General features: G+C 29.5%; 2 protein-coding genes across 4 annotated transcripts in view; one reads left to right on the top strand and one right to left on the bottom strand.

The window, feature by feature from the left end:
- Positions 1-1,504, bottom strand: part of LOC131849217 (calcitonin receptor-like) — a 37,546-nt gene extending 36,042 nt beyond the window's left edge. Inside the window, exon 1 of one of the 2 annotated variants that reach the window (XM_059199235.1) lies at positions 1,436-1,504. The gene's annotated coding sequence lies outside the window, so the exon portion shown is untranslated. Of the gene's footprint in view, positions 1-1,145; positions 1,205-1,435 lie in introns of those variants that run through there. The other variant, XM_059199236.1, reaches the window with a different exon arrangement.
- A 5,122-nt stretch (positions 1,505-6,626) lies between these two features.
- LOC131849316 (calaxin-like) lies at positions 6,627-19,528 on the top strand. Of its 2 annotated transcripts, none has more exons than XM_059199355.1 (5): positions 6,627-6,876; positions 12,228-12,297; positions 14,264-14,444; positions 15,538-15,648; positions 19,303-19,528. In XM_059199355.1, the coding sequence occupies exons 1-5, from the start codon at positions 6,756-6,758 to the stop codon at positions 19,486-19,488; spliced, it is 669 nt and encodes a 222-aa protein (XP_059055338.1). In that variant the 5' UTR covers positions 6,627-6,755; the 3' UTR covers positions 19,489-19,528. The 2 variants fall into 2 exon arrangements, with proteins under 2 accessions (XP_059055338.1, XP_059055339.1); XM_059199356.1 differs by having other exon boundaries at positions 14,276-14,444.
- Positions 19,529-19,795: the final 267 nt, after the last annotated feature.

Raw genomic sequence — 19,795 nt, forward strand, 5'->3', positions numbered from 1 at the left:
TTTGGAAAAGTTTTCCGAATAAACAACGTTGTTTTAGTGTAATTATTATTACGTATTGTGATTTTCATAAGGAAATTTCCTTACACGGAATACAATACAATTAGTTAATTAGCGACACTAATAAGTAATACTTATATATCTTAACAATATTTCATAATGTACCTACCATTATACTCCTGGTTATGACGTACCCACCTATACTTTCAATTTATTTTTATGACATTATTTTAAGCAAAACATCTCATAAGAAGTACAAACAATGGACAGATTATTTAACTATTATACCTGTGAATTGGTAGTCGGTTTTCGACACCAAGGGTTCCAAAACAAATATCGTAATCGAATTTTAGTTTCTTTACTGACGTATGTAGGCACGGTGACGGAATATGAAATATCATATTGTTGTTTTAGCATAATATTTAATATGTATCTATTTTATAAATTTATATTATATAATATTTAAAGAATTTAAGTCTGTCTGTATGCAGGTAACGTATGCTAGTATGTTTCTTGTAGGTAACGTATAATTATATAAAAGATTTCCTTGGTTTATATCAAATAGGGTTGAAATATAGCATGCCGGCTAACTATTAGGTAAACGTAGGAGATTTTTGATGATTTCTAAAAACTGTCTCGTATTCTATATTTATCTAGTCTAGGTAGGTATATAGGTAACTATATTTTCCTTTACTACAATATCTATTATATTATATTATATATCTGAAATATTATATATAGTGTAATTTGGAAAATATTGCATAGTATATAAAATGTAAATATTAATACTAATTTGGCATATTTATACGAAATTAGAGTTAGTATGTTCTTTATATGTAAATTTTTAATTCCTTTAAACATAATATCTTAAATTATATTGCTGAATATACATGTACCTACAGAGTTTTTAAGAAACATAAGCCATTGTTAACATATATTTTATCAATATCCTTCTATATGTTATGTTGTATGTTCCTGTAATTTAAAATAAATATCGAGAGGCATTTTAGTACGTAGATTTTTACCTACTGACTAAAGATGTAGATTGTAGAATGGTGTAGAATATATTATATTATTAGCGAAATTCTTCCTCGTATATTAAAATTAAACATGCGGTATGTATTTAATAATTTTAGAAAACTTTTGACCTCATCTGTAAATAGTGACACAACTTTTTGTAACAAATCTCGGTATTAGTTAATTTGTCTTATGTACATTACACTTAATTCAATATATTTTTATATCGTTATTAATAGGTCTGAATTTAGATTTTTATTATTCAAATATGCACATTAGATAAAAAATTCAAAATCCATAAATATTAAAAAACTAACAACAAGGCGTTAGCGAAAAAATATTTTGTTTTTTATTCTAATCTTGATTTGATATTCTAGTTTATTAAACGCGAAATTTTAAAGTTATTTTTCCGTTTACATACGAGAGTTGTTAGTATAACACGAGTCGCGATGTGAGATCGGCCTTAGCGACTACTGCCCGCTATGGCAACAAGAAACCGACTGAATTCGTTTCACCCGTCTCGTAGAGATTTCATCTTGATAGAGAGTTGTAGGGCTGCTGCGCATATTGTGTTGTCCTTTCGTAAGCTTCCTTTGGTCTAATCTTTAATTTTATTGTTGTTTGTTTTATTTGTTGTCATATTGTTATCTGGTGCGACATTAATTTAGGGGATTCATTTATTTAATTACTTTAAGAATAAATGAGATTTTTTTAAAATATCATAATTAATATTTTTTTTTTAATATGTTACACAAAATATTAGAAAATATTTAGACATTTAAAAGGTTATGAATATAAATGTCCATAACACCAAAAAATAACTTTTTTAAATTGCAAATATACCCAGCGAAATATGGGCTTGTCAACAGTTGCCTTCACCATGGCCACGTAGCAGCATAATTAAACATTCAATGTATTTTTATCCTAAAATTATGTATGGTATAAAAATTATAGTTTTTAATAATACCTTCAAATATTAAACGTATGTATTTCACGATTTATTTGTACATTCTAAAACATACACATACATTTCTAAAAAAATATGTCTCTCTTTCATGCTATACGTTGGGCAGAGATATAATAAAATAAAACCCGCTTACTTACCGTATTATACTGTTATTAGGATGACATTCAATAGGTAATTGGAATAATAATACTAATAAAAATCACAGGTACTGTATAAAGTCGTAAATATGTAACCATCCATGTATATACCTTATTCTCAAATAATTCAGCCTCCAAACAGGTTGCTCTGTAAGATGTGTTTCGATTATAAGGTGTTGATTAGGTAGTGAATACTATAAGGCAATAGGTAATAATAATAAAAACCATAGCTACTGTAAAAAGTGAGATGTATCGTATAAGCAGTTTGCTTTGTAAGCTGTGTTTCATTTGTAGGGTATAGATTAGGTAGTGAAATTACTGGATAAGAGGTATAATTTCGTTTTCTGGAATGGCAACGCCTAAATGGTATCGCGTTTCACAGGGTAATGCGATGTCCGTAGTGAATTTCGGGTGTAGGGGATACCTTACCTTTTACAGCGGGAGTCCGCATGTTCGTCATTTAGAATACTATTAAAAATACAATAATATTATTATTTTTAGTGACTAGGTTGCATAATTCAGATATTCAAGTAAGTGTTTTTTATGAAGTCATTATATTTTTGTCAATTGAAATATTTGTAGTTCCTTGTATTAAAATATTTATGATTAATGTTTTTACTTTTGTACATATTTACATAATTGCTCTATAATCCGGCTCTATAAATATCGGTCGTGTGTTATTTCTAAATTGAAAAATAGTATATCTACTCAATTTATATTCTACTGTTTACTATGTTGTTGACATGTTGCTTACAAGACGTGCGTTCGTGCAATTGTGCATTTTGAAGGAATTGCATGTTATCAAATATTTTGAAGTCCATGTTTGTATACGTGCTACCAGAAACTGTTGCAGCTTTGCAAGGTTTCTGGTGGCATTATGTTTTAAAGCTCTCACAATGTTAAGGAAATTCGACATCATAGCCTGTGCGATGTGCTGTTTACACTTCATAATAAAAATGTAACTGTTCACGAGCATGGTCTGTTCCTGAAAGATATATGGAAAAAAACTATTATTAGTAGATTTTGTTCATGAAATACAAAAACAGACAGTGATTGTATAAACTATTGTCTGTGTTTCTGTGCATTGTCACTGATACATTGTTTCTTCATATAAAACTTTGTGTTTCTTTATTTCCAAAGGTACGGAAATAAAAAATTATGAACTATTATTATTGCAAATAATTCCACTCGTATGAAGTAGCGATCTCACCTGGTAAAAAATACATATATCCTTTCAATTAAATATTTTTTTTATGTGATTATTAGTTATTATATCTCTTTTCAGCTTAACACATTCCTACATGTTCGTTTAAGGTGTTCGGATTTTAATTAACTTGATCAACCCATTGTATATTTGAATGCTAATTATAAGAATCCGAGTATTTTCTTTTTTAATGTATCTATAACTGTAATTCCGTATTTACATTTAAATGTTTTAGAGAATAAATCACTCAGCGATAACATTTACAGCAGCTCGTGTTACATAAGTTATGTACCTATTGAATGTTTAAAGATAGTATTCTGATCTGTTAAGAAAACCATTCCTCTGGGCCATCCCACAATACGTATTTACCGAAAGTTGTGTTTTTAACATGTGATAATAGCTATAAATCGATACAATCGCCTTAATTTTTATTAGGTATAAATACAACTGTACAACTTACACGGCGCTTTTTAGTTTTAAACTAAGCAGAATTATTATAGTATGGTTACTTGACAGATATATAAATAGATAGATAATGTTTTTATTTACATTAAAAGGCATACACAACTATGTACAGAATATAATAGAACTATGTATAATAATGATCACTAAACAATATACAATATAGACATAAACAATATATGAGTAATTTAGCGTGTATACATTACAAAAATGGCAGTGTATTGTTTGCTCAAGCTGCATACACCGATTTTGAAATATTGCACGCGGACATACGCGAGGATGCATGCAACAAGACCGTCGCGTCCAACCAGCCCTACTACACAATCATCATATATATATATATAGTAAACAAACAACTGAGACCATGATACACATGTTCGTAGTTCTACCGTCTAAACTTAATACAAAGCAGTCTTAGATACCTCTGTCTTAATTATTTCAGCCGTCAAGCAGTTTGCTTTGTAGGCTGCATTTAAATTGAAAATTAATTGAAATTTCAGGGTATGAAGGCATATACGTACCCAATTTTAAAGAGACTTGGGGCCATGCCCCAAAACGATAGTGATATCCATGGGGCTATTCATTTATGTAGGCGATAGCTACCATTCACCATCTGGACATTCTGCTCATTTATTATTGCAGTTATTTAAAAAAATATGCTGAGGTGAAATCTGTGGCAACCAGAATTATTAAGCACTGTGACAAACCTTTTTTCCCACTGTATCTGTAGATGAAGAAGAGTTACGTTATTTAGAGGAGGCTACCACGGTGTAGACCTACAAAGGCTTCTTTATGGCTTACGACCTTGATGCCCCCGCACCTCGAGCCCCACTAGCATCATCCATAGCAACGCGTTGAAATCTTCACCCCCGCTGACTTCTTCATAGGATCAATATTATTGAAAGATCACTCGCGTTTTCAGCTACGCCACCCGTGATATACCGTCGCTGCCAGGAAAGTATTTTTTTAATTAATGATATTGGAATGGTGCACCCGCTTGTGCTAATGGCGGGGCATCAGTGGAGCATGATATGACGAGTATTAAGTTAAGCCGTTAGCTCATCATGACGAATTTACCAGAAATTAACCACGATGATATCCAGGGGGGGAGGGGGGCTCTATTCATCAACTGGCTTGAGGATGTGAGCCATTTGGTTTTTTGCTGGAGCAAAGAATTATATCCATTTTTAAATTGCTTTTCCTCTTCCAATTATACGAATAACTGTGATAGGTAATATTAGATAACCTAGATGATAATTTATTATTAGGAAAGTAATATGGCATAGCAATACTCATACGAAATTACTAATTGTTTATTTTTATTTTACTTAAGCTATGATGTAATAATATTTTAACCGGCTTTTTTTTATTGTTCTCTCTTGTGTGAGATTTAAACACACAAATATACAGGCATTTTTCGAATTTATTCTATTTTACTGTTTTATTACGAGTAAAGATAAATCTGAAAGCTGAAGAAGCGGTACCTATTTTATAATTATAAATATAAAGTATTAATAATGGCAATATTGAAAAATATATTAGCGATGAAAGTGACATCAAGTGGTTTACCTACTGTGGAGTTTGACGTCTCATTACGAGACGACCTCGGGCATGACCCTGTAATGTATTAGCTGTTTTTGCTTCAGTTACTGTTCTGAGTGTATTATACTCACCACAGAGTATTATTAGGGTTTTGTTTTACGTCAGCAATGTCAGTCAAAAATGCTTACAATATTTTACATTGTGTATAGCTAAACCATTTCTCTATGGAAAAATTATATTTTTACTTCTTTATGTTTGCTTGTACCTACTGTATTTTTAATACGATTGTTTTTTGTAATACTTAAAAGCTTGAAAGCTTTTTCATCTGTATATAACTATATTAAGCTGTAAAACAAAATATCTGCATAGTGGCAGGTACCTGTTCAAATCTATGAAAAATTTAATATTTTGCCATTTTCAAGATCAAAGAGCGATAATAGTTTTTGCAATTGCTGCTTGCAATTTACTGAAATGGTAAAATCTGCGTTTTGCGAGACAAGAGCTACTTCCGTCGTCAAAGGGAAAATAGCTGTTTCGGATTATTATTTTTCTCATTATAGAAGAAAGTATTAGAAATCTAGAAAAAGGAATTTAAGAGAAAATTTTTCAATTTTAAAAAAAACTTGTTATTGCGACTTGACCCAAGCATTTAATATTCTAAGCCATACATGCCTCTTTATACTGGAATGAAATATCCTTCCGCCAAATAATTACAAATATATTATAATAGGTCTTCATTTACCAATATTTATTTTATATATTTTTTCTGCACGATAAGCAAAGTTGTTAAAAAATAAAAGTTATTTAATTCTAAATATTTTTATATGCATGGAGTGAGATAGATATAATAATAAAAAGGTCTGCAATTATCAATACGGCGCAACAAACATCACTTTATAAGAGTTGGGTATGAGAATTGAACTAAAAAGGAAAGTATACACAACTTCACTGGCTCACCTGTATTCACCGCTGGTATATTGTGCTGAAAACATTTGTTACATAAATAATTAATAATAAATTATTCTGTACCTAGTGAAACAAATCTGGTTTTCAACATTTATTATTAAATTTACACAGTAAAATACTGTCTGTATCGTACTAAGTCAATTTCATTTTAAGTTTCTCAATAAAAATATTATTGCTAGTATCATACAAAAAGAAACATGTGGTGTAGATATTAATTTTCATGATACCCAATATTAAAAATATAGTACCTACACTGCATTATTTTTCTTTACAGTCAATATACAGTAAGCCACAACAGTAAATAAAACAAAAACATAACATGTCAAATGTCATTACTGCTCTCATTTTTCAAAACTGTAAATAAACAACACAAATATATTTTACTTACCAAATTATTGTTTATTCTACATAAAAGCAGCTTTTGTTAATTTTTTATTAATAAAAAAAAATTGTTATTATTAAAATGTCAGCATCACTTGATTCTGCTTTGGATCCCATGGAAGAGATTCGTTTTCGTAAGAAACACGGTGCAATGTGGATGGATATACAGAAGGAAACACATTTCACGTTCAACGAATTAGAACGTAAGTTGAATCATAACTATAACTTCATTCGACTCCGTTACGCGTTTTTAAGCTGCCGAAGAAGAAATACCAAAAAAACTAAATGCAAATTACTTGAGTGACTTATCAGTTTTATAAAGGTTGACTTTGTACAAAATCTTTAGCATTTAAGGATTATATTTCTTGCTTATCGTAAAACGTGCATTATTTTAATATACTACATAATTGAGATTCCAAGAACGTTACCAAAGTAAAGTGTAGTATATATATGGATATATGTCTCAGTAACCCATTTCAAAAGAAAGTTAAACCGTTATGTGTATAATTCTATGATGCATTTTTCCGCCAATAACGACATTAAAGTCGTAAGGCTTTTTAAATTAGGCAAGAGAGCTTATTTATCAAACTCCCTTAGGCTGTCTTTAAAATACAAGCACGAAATTACGATTCTGGGAATCTCATTTCTTTCTGGTTGTATTGAATACACACTAAACAGATACGGTAAATAATAAAATTAGGCCTCTTAAGTCTTTTTTTTAATATGTATTAAGTCGAAAGGATAATAACGATAATTAGCGTGAAATTGTGAGAAGTATGTATTTCAGTATTACTAGTAAAAAAATCAAATAAACAAAAACAAGCTTTAATAGATTTAATTATTTTGTTTATGCAAATGGAGCAAATAGAGTATCTTAATACTGACATATGTTCGGAACTCATAATGATGTATGCATTGCTTACAAACTCGATGAAGCCATAACAAATTTTTGCCATAAGAAGTTTTTAATTAAAAATCAGAGAATGGCATTTACGATAAGTAACCTTGGCTGAATATACTACTACATAGGTTGGGAAAGCCCAGGATATTTTTTAACATGAAAATTTGTTTAACATGAAAATAAACTATCTACTAAACGTGGGAAAGTGTAATATACTACAAGTGGTACAAGTAAAAGAATCCGATAGTAATAAGTCTAAGCAGTTAATCTCAAACTATAGGTATTTGCTAAATAGTGATTTTTATAAATAATTTTAATTTAGCAGCGATTTAACGAATAGACTGGGAAATAATATGTAGATAATGTTTTGTTATACTTATTAAATACCATAAATAACGACATTAATAATCTAAATCTAGGTTCTTCTACCAGTATCAATTCACCGAATACATATATAGAAAACTCGTATATTCATTTTTGGCTGGTTTGTATAAAAAATAAGTAAACATATCAGAACATATTTAATTTAACTAATTTAGAAATGATAATTTGAATTTATTTAAACATCAGTATGTTAGCTTAATGTACCAATACACGTTACTTTATCGACGTACAATTTCTCGTCCTTTCCAAACCTAACCATAAAATGCACGCATTGCTGTTTCCCGGTACAAAAAGGTAGACAAGGGTCCTGGACCCAAGAGAGTCACAAAGCTCTACCACCATTTATAAGTAGGCTAGGTTAGGTTATTATTTATTATTAGGATATTGAACAAATCAATAATTTGCATGTAATCTTTTGTTTTAAACTCTCTCCATGCTACATAGGTACCTATCGACACATTTTATTCATTCCTTTCATGTTAATAATATGAAGGTGCATAGCATGGTTACCTATTAATTTAATTAACTTCCTATACACGTACTTACATACAACACGCTACTTTAACATACAACAGTTTAATTATAAAGGAACGACATTGTTTATTTTAATTGTTACTCACTCTTTGTCAACTGTACATCAATTACCTATTATTACTCATGTGGAAAATTACAGTTGAGACATTCTAAGAGCATAATCATAAAAAGATTATTATTAAAATAGCTATATTTTTATTTTTTTCTAAACTGTCTATGATATTTACATATAATAATTACTAGCTACCCACCCCGGCTTTACCCGGGTGTACATGTATTATACACATCTTTCCTCTTGAATCACTCTATCTATTAAAATATACCGCTTCAAAATCCGTTGCGTACTTTTTAAGATTTAAGTATACGTAGGGACAGACAGCGACAACGACTTAGTTTTATACTATGTTCATTACATAGTATTATTTATAGAATATTTACATTGAAAATTAGAATATTTGCTGAACTAAATGAACTTCCATGTTTAAAAATTTTGTTCATTAAAAGTTTATAAAAATCGTTGTAAATATCTGATACTTGTAAGGGGACAAAGTAATAACTGTGCAATATCTGATACTATTTTATTGTGCAGGTAGGAACTTTTACAATTTAGATATTTCTCGCATATTCATTTTGTAGTGAAAAGAAAACTTGCATAAGATATGGTATGTATATATATTATATATAAGACCGCATTTTTACTAAGTTTTACTTACATATAAGTGTTATATATAATAAAAATGATTTCTATTAGTAATCGTAGTGGTATACTGCTCCATTTCGAATTCAAAGGTCGTGAATTTAAATTCAGCTAACATAATACTGATATCAAACTAAGTTAATCCAAGTGATGGTGGTAAGATCAACTGCTGCCACGTAAACTATTATAATATTTGAATTTTTTCTTCAAATATTTTATCATATAATAAAATATTTGGGCATATAAAGAGCTGTGTACACGACGTAGTCAGTTTACAAAGACTGCCTACCCCGTCTGGAAAAACACTCATGATATATATATGTATTTTGTATTATTTTTTATATATCGAAATAAATACAATGAAGTTATAATATATATAAAATACGATATGTTGTAAAAGTAATTTTTCTGATTTGCCTTGCCTCAGCCTTGAAAATATTACCTTTACCACAGATAACATAATATTACATATCTTTATTATGAAATGCAATTATCCTCTTATTTTTGCTATAACGTTAGAGCGGTGTCATAGAATATAGATGTTTTATTTTCTTTAAAGTAAAAGTAATATCTTCTATATACACAGATGAAGAAAATTTAATACTTGTATAATAAATTTTAAGAGACTGTTCTCTATTAGAATAAATCTTGTTAAAATGACTGTTTACTTATCTAACATTGAAATTATCGCATTTTTTAAGTATGAGTCTTAGATTACTTGCGGAAAGTAAGATAGTTTAAACATTCAAGTACTAATAGGTATATCGTGAGCAATTTTCTTACAATAAATGTATACGTTTAAAACATATGTGTCTTTGTTTAAATTGACTATTTTTACGAAGGCCCCTCTTTTAAGGGACTACTTTTACAAGGCTGGTCAGTTAGCGTAAATTACATTGCAAAGGACAGTAGGCGTAGGCAACTGTTATTCAAGGCTGAGGTAGAAGGCGCCTACGTATACACAGGGATAACAACATGTCTACTTAATTTGTATTTAGACTGGATATAGAACATTGGGTGAGAGGTGGCTATTTTCATTGGTTTACCTCTCTCTCTACTGTTTTCTCACATTTTTTATACTATTTAAATACGTCCGCGTGTAGCAATAGCAAAATAGCTTATTTAGGTGGATTAGAGAGTAAATATTTCACTTCGCAGTAAAAAATACAGTCTTTGGCTGTACTAACAAACTCACTTGATTGTCAATAATCTATAGAACGAACTGCACTTTTAAATAGGATTTCTTGTGAAAGATCAATTTTGATAATGTAATATATATATAAATGCTTGTGTTATATATATATATATATATATATATATATATACTGATATATAATGAATTGTATGAGATTAATGTATATATACTGAAGCGGACTTTTTTTAACGTGCAAGAGAAACAAACCCACTGTAAATCATCTTAATGTAAGTCTAACGCTTTATACAGCGCAGGCCAAGATAGTTCTCAGATTCAACAATTTTTTGCAACTTACAAGTACTTTATTGCTATCGTTATATTTTACTCAATTCATCCAATATTATTTATACAAAACGTTTAATATTTAATTATAGCTATAGTGTTATCATTACTGGCCACATACCTTTATAATTCATATATTGTATTATCGCTATTAAGAATATTATTATATATTTTTGTTAAGAGAACACTTAGTGTCGAACAAATATTGTGACAGACAACAACAATTATACATTACTGTTTCATCGAAATTCCGTCAGTAGTTTTTGTGGCTATATTTACGTAGAAACGAAAATAAATATAAGCAGCAGTATATTCCGGCACGGAAATCTTTTAACCTTTTTTAAAACAATAAAGAAGATGCCAAAAATTAGTAGTATGTTTCTCTCTAGTATCTCCTTTATTCTTTAAAACTACTATATAATTCGTATCTTTGTGCACTAAATATGGAACTTGAAGAAACGTGGGTTAGTGTTATTTTTGACGAAGTTAAACCAACCAGTCAGCTTGCTAGCCATCATATCGTTTAATAAAAAGTTTATAACAATCTTGATTTATTATTCCATATTCTATAATTTATTTTTCATTACTGGGGAAAATGAAAAATAAATTATATTATAATTCTGCTTTTTATAAATATATCAGTATATATTTATAAAAAGCAGAATCAGCTAATTTTGTTAAAAATATTTTATTTTTGATTAAAAGTTTATACTTAAGCCATTTTCGTTTACTCAGAGCGTAATATAAAAAGTTTATGAACTGGTAAGGATCCCACTGCTGTCATAAAGGACTTGTAGGCCCAGTGCATCTAGAGGTGGACGTAGATTTATAAGCTTCGTTTTTTACATTATCTTTCAAGATACTTATATAGTATATAAATAGAATTTATAATATTCTTATACATTTTCTGTAGCAATAGGGAAATATTCAAGAAATAGAAAATCTATCTACATCAATATAAAAAGGAATAATTTGCGTTTTTCTATGTTTGTAAAGAATAAACTCAAAAATTTAACTATCTATGTTACTTAGAGATAATTATTACATTATCTCTAAGTAACATAGGCATAACTATTACTAGAAAACAAAATAGGCATTCCTATTAAATAGTATAAAATTTATCATTAAATGTATCATTATATACAAATGATTAAATATCATTATATTTACGGATATTGTTTGATTAAGCAATATTCGGGATATATCTAATTCTTATATTATATCTAATTATCGGGATATAATCTAAACTATTTTTTTCGGATTATTCTAATGCTGTTGGCTACAACTTGCCTTGGGGCAGAGGCCATTCCAAACCCGCTGAAGGATGTATGGAGCGGCTGAAGACTTCTGCCTCTCGGAGGTGACTTCAGTCAGACAGCACCGCTAGGGGTTCGGGCCTCGGCTTAGACCATCGTAATTTCGATCTTAGTTTTAATGGAACAGGAGATAGATTAAATATACATTGAAAGCTTTGTGGAGTTTCACCTTCTATCACCGAAAAGGATTACTTGTTTATACATATCTACTTGTAGCCTCGTACAGATAGTTCTTATTGTTTCAGAAATAATGGTGATATTCTTCAAAATTCAAAAGCGAGACGATAAACCTAGTGCATCGGATTTGATATCTAGGTTTGTTTTGTATTGTAGTTCCTTTATTCGTCTATAATAATATATTATTTTATAGAAAAATACCGAAATTTTGTGTTAATTACTATAAGGTACTCATACTTTTTCTTGGGGTGCAAGTTTTATATCATACTGGAAACAAATCAGGCCTCCCCAGCAAATAATAGTTTTACTATACAATACAAGACTCTTATAAATTAATTAAAAGTATTATATTACCTATTAGTTAATATATGTATAATATAGTATACGCCTCAGGAGGAATACGTGAATATATATATATATATATTGGCATCTGACCACAACCATAAAGACATAATTGAACCTCAGAATGCGCTAGTTCACTGCGTTCCGTGAATGCGAATGAATTTTATAGCTATTCTGATGTAAAAGCTATGTTATTGTTAAAGCTATGTAATATATTCTGTAGGATTTGTGTGAAAATTAACAAACATCCATCCATCCATCCATCTACACTCACAATTTTCCGCGTTTATAATATAAGGAAGATTAATCTGGGTGTTTTGTACGTAATAATAAGTATTTAAATATTCCTTAGTTATGTTTTTTATCAGTTGTCTAGTATCCATAACACTAACTATGCTTAGCTTGGAACTAGATGGCGCTGTATGAATTATCCAGGTTCATTATTTATATATGTTTATTTTATTATGAGATTCTTTTCTCTGTCGATTTCGAAATCCCGTTTCACGAGTATGTTCGATGTATATCGCGGATTACGTTTATTATATTTATCTGATTACAATCAGTAGGTTTATGAAATAAGTAGTTGTATATACCTACGACCTAAATATAAACGTTGTTAGTATTTCGTTAGCTATATTTCCCGTTGATGATCTTAACCTTTAGTCAATTCTATTTTAGTGGCTTGATTTAGTAAGTATTTATTTTCACTATTCTAGTTATCACCTTTAAAACATAAGAAAAATTTATAGATTTACTTATCTAGTTAATATTAATTTATAGGATATCTTTTAAACATCATATAATCTTATTATATACTTTGTAATCTTTACATATTCTACATTCCCCTGTTTAGGGATTTAGGGTAAAAAGATCAAAAACTCGTTGGGTTCGGGATTTAATCTAAAAGTTGATTGCGGTCTCTAGCGGATTAACATACTTTACGTTTTTGATTCAATACATAATTCTAAGTGTATACTCTATGAGAATTTGCACTACAAACATTGGTGATGTCCGAATTTTATACTACGATAACATAATATATTATACTAAAACTTTGTAAACATCTTTAAAAGATAGTAATAACTACTACCTAATAAATATATCTGATTGTGAACACACTCTCTACCAGTTTAATATACATATTCAAATAGCTATTCACGACGAAATGTAGAACAATTAAGTGTTATGTTCAACACAATGGTCATAGCGAGAATGCCTCTGACTATTCAACTGCGACTAATCTACCACATATTTGAGTTAGTTGAGAATTAATAAGCGATATCAATTGCTAAAGATAGTTAGTTCTCAGTAATGTTTTTGTTATTTATTTGTCAGAATGTTTTAGGTAGTATTTGTACATTTCTGTCCTTGTCTCACCTACTGCAGCCGGCAAGCGGCTTGTATTGTAAGATATGTTTCAGTTGACGGTTGTAAATATTTGCTTGGATGATTCAACACGTATCATATGATAACATGATATCAGTATTTCATTTCATAAATATAGGCTACGGTGACCATTTACCATTACGTGAGTGGTCAGCTTATTTGCCATTCCAGTTACATAATAAAGAACAAGAGTTTCTCTGCGTGATAGTGATTCAAATGAGGAAATCCGCAGAAGAACCTGAGTGACCGACACAGCCTGAAGAATTGAGAAACTGAGCTGGTAATGAGCTTGGCACATAGCTCACAGTACAGGTGGCCATTAGGGCAGTAATGTTCTCGAGTAGCCTGTTATGTTGTATGTATTCATTAATTTTAGGGCCCACTTTAGGGATGTTCTCCATACTGGTCTTGGAATGACTGATGCATACATGATGGAACGCGTAATGGTGGCTTTAGATCGAGGTACATCCCCCTTCGTTACAATGGCTACTTTTGCTAAAGCCTTCTCTCTATATCTGCGAGGCGATTTAGAGGAACGGATTGCCTATGCATTTACGGTTAGTATGTAGGTTTATTTATAATTCAAGAATTATAACGAGGGTTTTAAACAATCAATATTTTCAATTGAGATATTTTTACAAATTTCATTGAACCCGTTCGTATTGTCACATTTGTAATATTAGTATGTACTCTTCATGTCCTTAATAATACATACTACATGATATATATATACCACATAGACATGCTCTATGGCAATATTGGTAGACTTGAGACCGTTCGGATATCCTCGAATTTATCATAGTTTAGAAGACACGAGGTGCGCATCTGTGCAGGGTGTCTATTGTAGACTGGGATTAAAAGTTTTTGAGACAGATTCTGCGATAAGAGGACCGTACGACCCGTGCGCAAAATAATCAAAAAGTAGATTTAGATCTTAACTAGTTTGTGCCGTATTTAATTATTATAAATAAAAAACACAAAAAGTTGAGATGCTAAGTATAAAAGTCCGAAGTTATGGTCCTTGTGAGAGTCTTTAGTCACATATGTATGACTCATATCATAATAAGATTTGATTCAAATATCATATATATTCATTCAAATGACTCTATTCGGATTCCCACATAACTACACATTTCATACATATACGTAACATACTGGATATTTTTTAAATTGTGTACGCAGTAGCATTTAAAAACAAGAAACAATAAAGTTTTTAATTCCAATCAGCTTATTGCTTAGTCTACAAGCCTTAAACCAAAGTCTCATTAATGAGACGACTGCATTCAACAATATTAACGCGCTGAACGAATTATATTAATTAAGATAATTAATGAGATAATTAAGTAAATGCTTTCATTAGGTTCTATTAAACCTGCAATACAATGTTAATAAAATATTCACCGTACTTTTGTTGATATTTCATGGGATAATAAAAGTCCGCTAACTTCTAAATTATTACCTTAATTTGAATTTATTGCAGTTATTCCTTAAAATTTGTCGTCGCCTAGTACCTAGAATCTAACTCATAGTTATGAGTTCAGGTCAACTCATGAAGGAGTATTTTTGTGTTTTAATTTATATTTCAGACTAATTCTCTAGTTATAGACAAATCTATAACAAACCATTATTATTGTTGTTGTGTATCCACAGTGCTACGATTTGCTCGGTGAAGGGTCACTTAGAAGAGAGACGATGTATCAGTTAATGAAGAAAAGTTTAGCCAAAGCATCTAGGGATGACGATGTTGAAGAAGCAGTGAAGGTTAGATTTAATCATATTTTTTTGTTAATTGTCGTAGTTAATTTCTAGGATAATATGGGTGCGAAATAAACAAACTCTTTATTTTTAGAATATTACTATAAACAAATAACTAAATCGCCACAGTGCGCATTTCTAATACTATTAAAATACTACTGAAGTGGACGATGGTGGCAGGTTTATAATTAATTCTGGTACACTTTAAAATGCGAATTTCAAAGTAAATAGTAAAGGGACGTTTTATAGAAAGTCACTAACTTCGAGGCTTGAAATATATCCTGTAATTTGATGCTCTGTAAGCACGAACTGAGAATCTAAAATTCAATTTGCTATAATTTGTATACAATTTATTGAAATAGGGTATATTTGGCGGTGTCTCTTGGGCCAAAATAAATTGAAGGCAAATGAAATCTATTTATTTGCTAGAAGATTTATTGTGATATTAATTTATTTAACTTCAATGCACACAATACAGAATATAGTAAAGTATAGTTGGCGAACTTAACACGACGCGTCATTAATGAATTTGCTTTTGAGAACATATGCTGTGGTTATAATTTATAGAGACATTGTAGCTTAATAAGAGGATGGCTAGATTGATAGATAAAAGTTTATTTACATTAAAGTATGTATATTTATTTGCTTTAAATATAGATATGCAATACTACCTGAACTTGGTATATTATTAATTATTTATTATGTTAGAATAAAGATCGTCATAGTGCATAAAAGTAGTGTGCTAAGATTAGGATTAGAATCTGGAATAGTTTATGCTTCATAATTTATTAATAACGAGAGAGAGTGAAAAATTTCTATTTTATGTGTATGTATTTATAATATTCATTGCACGTGCTTAAATTATACCACAATATTAAATATACGATTGATTGCAGACGAACATAGATTTATTATGCACATTGTTCAACTCGAGCAGAGTAGAAATAGACGTTAGTTATTTACAAAAATAATATAGCTGCGATCTGTCCTAGACTGACAGATTTATTCGTTATATTCTACTATTGCTGTACCATTATACTACTACAACATCTGAAATAAAACGTTCGGTGGAATAAATATCGAATAGTAGTCAAATCATTAATTAATTAAAGTACCTACCTATCTACCGTCCCAAAAATACTCTAAGAAATGTACAATGGAAATATTTTATTTACATTTTAATGTAGATATTCTATAATATGACTCGTTGTAGTAATATATGAATAGATGTATACATAATTTAGATCATGAATACATATCATCAGAAGGCTAAGTAATAGACTTAAAACTTGATATTTGAAATTAACATTGAAATAAGCTAAGTTAATAAAATACCCTAGTAGCATATCATATTTATAATACGATATACGATAAGATTCCATTAAATGATAAATTTAGATGAGAGACAATATAATAATAAATAATATAACGTAATAGAAATTAGACAATAATTGGATAAGAACAATAAAACTATATTAATACAGTCCGATATTTTCTCATAATGCCGTTAAACTATTGTAGTAAATATAATTCTACAAAACATGTTAACAATGAATACAAATATACAATAGTATATTACTTCTGTTTCCTAAAGTTTTCTAAATACATAAAACTTTAGGAAATAGAGGTAATATAAAAAGCGCCACCTTTCGTTACAATGAAACAATGCGAAAGCAATCTTTCACTGAAAGCAAGGACTGAAGCATGAAGTCTACGAATGTTTCACTTCACATTGCTAGAGGCTTAAAAGCAACAAATAATAGTTTTCCTTCAAAAAATTGTTTAATACACTGTGTATTAAAATTAATTGTAAATATAAATAGGTACTGTAATTATTCTAGATATATAATTTCCGTCTCTAAATATAATTACCTAATAACGTGGCAGAAAAGTAAAAACATGTTTATTTTCATGATAAGTTTCAATTTTGCAAATTTACTTGCAGACCTATCTATGAGCATTTTATGAAACTACAAAGTAAATAGACTTTATCACGAGAACGACTAGATGTCACTAATAACGTAAACATGAAATTATGTACTTTTATGTAGGAGTAATTTTTATGTGTCTGTTATGTAGAGTAAACTGTAAAATTATACACTGTTACTAATTTATGAACCTCTGCTACTAATAAGAGCACTATACACACTCCTAATAGGAACACTATACATACTCTTACTGGTAGGTCGTCAGAAATAAGTAGATATTGAGATAATCTTAAATTTAAAAAATAACTGTGTAAATACTGAATAATTATAATATTACTGTAATAGTTTACAGTAGAGTCGAAGAGAACAATATTAAATCAATTTAGTTTCTTAATGTGAAAATTGTATTAATCATCATTATTATACATAGTATAAAATGAAGTACAGCGACTTTATTTTATACTATGTAATAATGATGATTGACGCTGTCTGACCCTATGTATGCTTAATTCTTTAAAGCTACGCAACGGATTTTAAAGCTGGCTTTTTTAATAGATAGCGTGATTCTATAGGAAGGTTTATATATATATAATACATGTACATCCTTGCGAAGCCGGGGCGAGTAGCTAGTATATATATCCAGGTATAATTTTTCATCCATTAAAAATATCTATTGTACGTTACATGACATATGTGAGTTATATGAGCGTCAAACATTTTTATATATCAATAATATTTAATTTTTATTCATAGCTATTTATATAATTGCTTTTTCCCTTAAAAGTAAATACACTGTACATAAAACTGAAACCAGTATTTATTTATACATATACAATTATACGTTTATTCGTATGTAAAATTATTTATAGAAATCTCTCAGATTACAACTCAATTAAGTTTTATAAATAAATTGTAACTACCTACTGTTTTAGTCAAATTATTTTATTTCAAAGCGAACTCTATAATTGTAGCAAATAATGAGCGTCATATTTTATAGCAAATAAGCTATTGTAATGAAAGATTTTATTTTGTCTAATATTTCGCCTAAACAACCTTTTTAAATATGAAGTTACTAATGATGTTTTGTCTATATGCACATATTGTACCTACGCAAGATTTTCTTACGACGTTATTTTCTCTTATAAAAGTTTCAAAGAACTCATTATTTTTTCAGTTTTCTTAGTTTATTTTTATTTAAGTCTTAATTAAATCACAGAGGTGCAATAATCTTGGTCTTAAATATAAACTTTTAGCCTTCCATAGATTTATGTTCTTATAGTTAGGATTACTAATGCCACAATGCTTTTTGTGACATGATGTTAATTCTGCAAAGCATTTATGAATATATAGGAGACAGTTATTATTTTCCATAAACTGGCCATTTATGATGTGTCAATCAGATAGTGAGGCCTGATCTCGTTATATGTATATGAATTATTCGGACATAGTACTTATTAAGTAATAGTTGATATTATTTGAAAGTTCCATCTCGTATTTTACTGCATTTTTGATTATTTATTGAGACAAAATGTGTTCGCCCTCGTGATATAATGTAGGGACTTTCTTGATAATTTTATTAAGATTTATTTAGCCGCTTAATTCTAAGAAGGTATTAAACAGACGCTTTTATAATGTTAGTGTTTATTTTGACATAACATTTTAAGTTTTAACTTTTATTCAAATATACACTGTTTGAGGGTTCTAATACAGAATTAATGATATTATTCGGCAGGAACTCGTGGACATCATGTTAAAACGTATGGATTTAGATTTGGATGGTGTAATTAACTTCAAAGACTTTCACGACTGTGTAGTGAAAACTCCTTCTCTACTAGAGAGTCTTGGCTACTGTCTTCCAGAGAGACCAGCTGTTTATTCTTTCATTGCAACGTGGTGTCCTTCTTGGGGAAAAATGTAAATCATTAATAAATGCATCTACCATATTGTGTCATTTCTTTGTATCTGCTTTATGTTTTCATATGTAAAAATATATATTTATATTTATAACATAGATATTAAAGTGTTTATAGATCTAAGTCACAAACACAATAAAAAGCTAATACAGTTCTCTGTAGTTTTCTACGAAGGTGAAAACAATTCTACTCTTTAATAGTTTTCATATAATAAATTTATAACTTGATCTGAGTTTATAGTTTTGTTTAGAAGTTGGCAAGATGTAGTTTTGTTTATGTTACTTACTGCAGCTTGTCTACAGTTGAATATGG

Source organism: Achroia grisella, unplaced genomic scaffold, assembly GCF_030625045.1.
Source record: "Achroia grisella isolate CSIRO2021 unplaced genomic scaffold, CSIRO_AGI_Agris_v1 utg640, whole genome shotgun sequence".
In the NCBI taxonomy this organism is placed as follows: Eukaryota; Metazoa; Arthropoda; class Insecta; order Lepidoptera; family Pyralidae; genus Achroia; species Achroia grisella.